This window comes from Corylus avellana, chromosome 4 (assembly GCF_965113065.1).
Source record: "Corylus avellana chromosome 4, dhCorAvel1.hap1.2, whole genome shotgun sequence".
Classification (NCBI taxonomy): domain Eukaryota; kingdom Viridiplantae; phylum Streptophyta; class Magnoliopsida; order Fagales; family Betulaceae; genus Corylus; species Corylus avellana.
Genome location: NC_142493.1, coordinates 11,837,003 through 11,843,383, shown reverse-complemented (window position 1 = coordinate 11,843,383; position 6,381 = coordinate 11,837,003). Strand labels below are relative to the sequence as shown.

The 6,381-nt window shown below is 33.0% G+C and overlaps 1 protein-coding gene across 1 annotated transcript; it reads left to right on the top strand.

Moving 5' to 3' along the window:
- The first annotated feature begins 3,168 nt into the window (after positions 1-3,168).
- Positions 3,169-4,833, top strand: LOC148586317 (uncharacterized). The gene has a single exon (XM_088515558.1). The coding sequence runs from the start codon at positions 3,169-3,171 to the stop codon at positions 4,831-4,833; it is 1,665 nt and encodes a 554-aa protein (XP_088371684.1).
- The last annotated feature ends 1,548 nt before the right edge of the window (positions 4,834-6,381 follow it).

The window sequence follows — 6,381 nt, the reverse complement described above, 5'->3', positions numbered from 1 at the left end:
TAAAACTGATGAAGATGAAAAGAAAAGAAGATTTGGAGATGAAGAAATGAATAAAGAAAGAGAATAGAGGAATGTGTACACAAAGAAAAGAGGGTTTAGAGAAAAGGAAGAAAGAAAGGAATAATCATGTTCTCACAGTTTTGGAAGCGTAGGAATGTTTTATATTTTCTACCGAATCATCCTTTATAAATCATCTTTGTGATGGTTAGAAGGCATGACAGATTTGTATTTTCTTTTACCAAAGAAGAAAAAATGCCACGACAAGCATTAAGTTGTATGACAGGTGCTATTATAAAAATACCAATCAAGAGCTACTAGATAGATAAATCATGCACATGACTACATGAGCCAACTTACCTTCAATAGAATTTCAAGGATAAGTTAAAGGTCCATTTCCTTGCATTATTTAAAATTAAAGGTTTCAACTTTGAATATATATAGGACAATAACCCTTCTTAATTTTGTGGTCTTCAATAGGATAAAGGTTTGTTAATTAAATGCCGTGCAAATTCTGATCTTTGAAAAAAATAAAATTGGTGCCGACAATCGTAACCCGCAAGCATTGAGCCTCACTTGAAAAGCATGGGTCAGATGAGTATAGAATATGCTTTAACATTGTCAAGAAAACCCAACTTACAATAAGAGGCTGATTGAGATCAAATTTTAGCCGGATGTTTCCCCAAAAATCTTTAATTTTTTTTTTTTTAAATTTTAATTTTAATTTTTTTTAAATGTTTTTAGCCAGGGGTTTGACAATCTTGATTGCACCCAATGGATAATGCGCAAAGCCATCTCTAAAATATTAAAGATTTCTAGGAATTGCATTCGCTTTTGTTTTCCCTTCATTTTCTATGCATGTACTCAGGCATAGCTATGTTTGTTCTAAATCTCTTCCAACCCCGTCCCATACCTTCATTTTGTGGGTTTGATAAGAAATGATAACAGAAGATGATAGGGCACAAAACTAAAGGCTCATTCACTATTATTCCTCAAAATAACTAGCAAGAAAATAATGTGCAGTGTAGAGATAAAGAAAAAGCAAGAGAATGAAGAAGCATGCACATATATTAAAAAAAAAAAAAAAAAAGGAAAGATGTGGAGACCTATAGAAAAGGACACTATCTAATGAAAGATAAATGAAAGATAAGTAGCTAAAGATAATAATAAAACTATCTAACGAAAGACAAAAGAATGACATTGATAAGATATAACAGGAATGATTAAATAGCTAAAGCTTTATTCAAGCGTTGAGCTATCGTTGCCGCTTCATAATATTCTTGCTCTTGCGCTTACTTTCTTTGGTCATCGCTGTTAAAAATTCGAAATTTTGGGACCGTAGCAAAGTTTTTATTTTTTTATTTTTTTATTTTTCTTCCATGAAATTAGAAGTTTAATCCTTTATAAACCATCTCTATTATTGTTAGGCCTAGTACTCAAGGATAATGAACTTCAATATTGGTGCTAACTTGGTGAGGCTTGCAATAGATATCTAAGATTGCTAGAAAAGAGCATGTGGAGATTAAAAAAAAAAAAAAAAAGGAATAAAGGAGCACGTATAAAAGGAAAAGAAAAGGAGGAAGCAAAAAGAAAGAGATTTAAAGACGAAGAAAATGAGCATGTATGAAAAGAAATAACAGGTTTGTTTGTTACTGTATTTTGGAGTGTTTTTAGTTTTTAACTTGTAAAAGTGTTCTGACGTAACAAAAATTAGAAAAAAAAAAAGTATTTTTAATGGTGCTTTGTTTTTAAATTGTTTGTTAATGTTTTTATTTTGAGAAAAGAAAATGACAGACAAAGCAAACTTAACCGAAGAACCCCCCAAAGGTTTGAAGGCGAAGGAAAAATAAAATTAAGTAGGTTTATTATAACCTGTTTCTCCATACCTTTTTTAGGGACACAACAAATTTTTGTTTTGTCTACAACAGTAGAAATTTCATCTTTTATAAACCATCTAAACTTGCAAGAAACAAAATTGTGGAGAAAAAGAAAAGATAGGGAAAGAGAATAAAGGGCTATGTACATAGAGAGAGAAAAATTGATGAAGAAGAAAAGAAAAGAAGATGTGGAGATGAAGAAGCAGACAAATTCAAGAGAACAGAGAAACCTGCACCTATAAAGAAAAGAATGTTTGGAGAGTTAAAAAAAAAAAAAAGAAAGGAATAATTATGTTCATTATAAATCATGCAATCACATGAGTTTGGGAAGCATAGCAATATTGTTTTATTTCTTCTACCAAATCATCCTTTGTAAACCATCTTTGTGATTGGTATTTTCTCTTACCAAAGGAGATAAAAAAGGTTTGTGTGATCGATTAAGGAGAAAGAAGGCACAACAAGATTGAAGTTGTATAACAGGTACTACACACTCTTATCTCTCCCTCTCTCATTTTTTTTCCTTGATAATGGTCTTTTCTATTGCTATTATGTTTGTGGTGATATTAATTAACATGTATTTCAAGAATTTTGTAAAAGCTCAAAAGCTAGCTGTTAATTTTTATAGTACCTGTTATTGGTCCATTCAAGTTTTCCTTTCGGCCATAGATCTACTTAGCAAGAAACCATTTTTGTAAAGTTGGAAGTTGTTTCTTCCGAAAGGAAACCAATTAATTAATCAAGAGATATAAGATAGAAAAATAGATTAATCTAGCCAAAATCAAATATACAAATATAAGCTTTTAAAGACAATTTCCTTGCTAGTTATATGATTAATCCACCCAAAATCAAATATTTTAAATATGATAAATCATGGATAATATGATCTTTTGTATATTTATCGATCTCACAATTCTTTATCCTACATGTTTATTAGGAAATCTTAAAGGAATTAAATTCTAATTGACAAGATTATAAAAAAAAAAATAATAATAACAAAAAAAAGGAGCTAATCCTCTCCATTATCTTTAACAATTTTATGATTTCTGAAAAGGATTCCAAAAATCACCATGATAATCTCCTTTAATGACAACTGTACGTATATACCCTTACAAAAGGAGATCCTTCTGAAATCACTTCAATAATTGCTTTAGCTTGGTTGGATTCTTAAATCAGTTTGTGGCCGAGTATTACTTGGAACTAATCTTTCCTTAGTCAAATTTACGTAAATGCCTAACCACCCTTTGGGTTTGTTTTGTGCCTCTGCGTGTGTGTGTGTTAGCAGGGAGTAAGTACGATGGCGGGTGTCCATTGGCATCACGTGCAGCTCATAGATAAGCTGGAAAGTAGAGACGATTGCTTGCTGCTTCAAAAGTCAGCATTGAGAAGTCGCGACTACAAATGCGAGGAATGCAGTTTTTTGATTCATGAATCATGCCCCGAGCCAACAGATCACAACCGATCACATGATTTGAGAGATACACATCACTTGATATCCATGAACGAGGTGGAGAAGAATGGAGAGAAGAAGAAAGTAGTAGTTTGCTCATTGTGCGAGGAACCGGTATCGTCTTTGTTAATGTTAGGTAACAACAACAACTACATTACCTTTTACAAATGCTACTTCCCCAACTGCACCTTCCTCATTCATCAACAATGTGCACAATTACCCTACTATAGACCAAAACATCCTCTGCACATCACACACAGCTACCTTTTTCTCAAATTGCCAGAAGAGACTCAAAATCGTTGCGGTGCTTGCTTTAAAGTTTTCAGTAAACGCTTCTTTTACGAATGTATCGACTGCGATTATATGCTTGACATTAAATGTGCTTCTCGTTGGCGACTTGGTGCTAGAAAATGTAACCAACACACATTCAACCCCACTCGAAATTCGATCCACTTCACTTGTGAAGCGTGTGGTGTGCAACACAGTGACATCGCGTATCATTGTAACAACTGTCTGATTCTGATTCACTCTAACTGTGCTAAATTTGTACATAGTGACACCATCAAAATTAGAGGACACGGTCACTCTCTCACTTGCACCTTCTCTCTTAGTCAAGTTAAAAAGCACAAGTGCGAAGTTTGTTACGAAGAGGTGGATACAAAGTATGCAGCTTACTGTTGTGATGATCAGAAGTGTGACTACATTGCCCATTTACGGTGTGCATATTGGTTTAGGATCATGGATGAGACTAATGATTCCATTGACTATGCTACTCATTTGGTCGAGGGCAACGCTCTAAAAGAGGATGAAAAAGCTGCCCCTCAAGAGATTGAACATTCGAGTCATCCACAACATAAACTAATCATTAAAAATGAAGAGCTCCTGGATGTTAAGAGCTGTGCAGGGTGTATGCAATTTATAGTGTTGCCCCCATTTTACGACTGTGTACAGTGCAACTACTCTCTCCATATAAGATGTACTAAACTACCCCAAAAGGTTATGAGAGAATTGCGTCACAAACACCCACTCACCCTACGTAATGTAGATTCCAATGTGCAAATGTTCACCTGTTGGGCTTGCAACCGAACTCGAAGTGGCTTCAGCTACAGATGTGTCGAGTGTTTGAATGATGATGGAGTATTTGATGCTCAATGTATTTTAATTCCAGAAGTCTTTCAACATGAAGGTCACCAGCATCCCCTCTTCTTAGGTGAATTTAATCAACTAGAGTGCAATGCTTGTGGTCAAAGACCTAGTGACGCTCAGACATTTGAATGCACTACTTGTGAGTTCCGCTTGTGCATTAAATGTGCCACTCTTCCACTAGTAACTAAGCATAGATATGACACACATCTCCTGTCTCTTACTTACACTGCTAAAGACGACACCGACGAATATTATTGTCAAATTTGCGAAAAAGAAGTGGATGAAAAACTATGGTTCTATTACTGTAAAAATTGTGACTTTGCGGCTCATTCTCAATGTATTCTTGGAAGAATTTATTTCGATTAGTTATAATATTTGTTTATGTGACAGAGACATGGAGGGAGAGAATCTTAGTGTATATAATTGAATTCAATATACATGAAGGGAGAATCTTTTTTCTTGTGAATGTAAAATATTTTGATATTTGATATTTTGAATGTAAAAATAATGTAAAATGTAAACCCTAAAATATATTTGATATTTTGAATTCTCAATGTCATGCACGGCTACATGAGAGGGTGAGAAAAGACAAAATAAATAAATAAATAAATAAATTTTTTTTGATATTCTTCCCTATTCTCTATGTCATGCACGGCTACATGAGAGGCTGAGAAAATAGTCCCCCCCCCCTCCCCCCCAAAAAAAAAAGTGTCTTGCAGTAATAAAACTTATATTGAAATAGGGAAGGGACCTAAAAATAAAACTTTGCAAGTCCTATTAATTATAATTTACTCAACTTAACCTCTCCTTGAGTACTCAATCACATGATCATCCACAATACTTGTATTGAAGAATAAAATCTTTTAAGAGTATTTATTTTGGTAACCACTTAACTAAAATTATTAGGCATGAACTTAAATGATCAATTCTAGTAAATTATTTCAAGGAGATATTTATATTTCATATGAAGAATAAGTTTTCTTACAATACTCAAAATACAAGGTATGGATCTCAATTGCCAATTGGTAAATCAAAGTGATTATTATTTCGCATATGAGTCTACTATTCCCTCAAGATTAATATTATTTTCAATTAGTAGATATAAGAAATGCATTCAGGTGATGGCAATTTGTAGAACACATTCTTATGGTGGTTCATTTCAATGCATCAACATATATATGAAGTAGAAGAATCACTTTCAATGATCAACACAAACCATTCTATCATATAGTATTGATATGTCATTGTCTTCACCACAAAAATGCTCAATTTTATCATTGACTATCAACTCAAATTTACAAGTTAAAAGGAGCTTGTGATTTAAATCTTTTTACATCAATCATACTCAGTGCCCTTGAATCCATCTCATGAATGACAATTTCCCCAACAAAATAAGTCTAAAAAACAGAAGGATTTTTATACAAATAAAATCAAATTCGAAATGATTCATAGGGCACGGACCCTAACATTAATCCTAACAACATCATGCATACTCAAGATCATCCTTATTGGTCACTAAATGTTGTTGAACAAAAAGGAAAAAAAAATGGATGAGAAAATTAACATATATAATATATTAAGTTGAGATTAAAAATATTTAGAATGAAATACAAGTGCTTACAAGATGAAAATGTCCGGCCCCACAAAGGAAGACACATTTGCCTTGACAATGTTAATCAGTTAACAGTATTTTTAAAGGAGACTATAACGATGTGACAATAAAAGGGGAGGGTAAGGATAGGTGGCCTAAACAAACTTTTATTTAAGTAAGAACTCAAATTGAATCTCATTAATTTTTTTTTTTTAAAAAAACCTAAAATCCAACTTTATATAGACAACAAAGTAGCAAACAAAACAATCATCTATTTTCCGTGTCTTGTTAGATTCTTCAAGGTAATATCTCCTCTTCTAGAC

Bases quoted from the DNA above. Each gene is read 5' to 3' on its own strand.
- LOC148586317 (XM_088515558.1), top strand. From the start codon at position 3,169: ATGGCGGGTGTCCATTGGCATCACGTGCAGCTCATAGATAAGCTGGAA.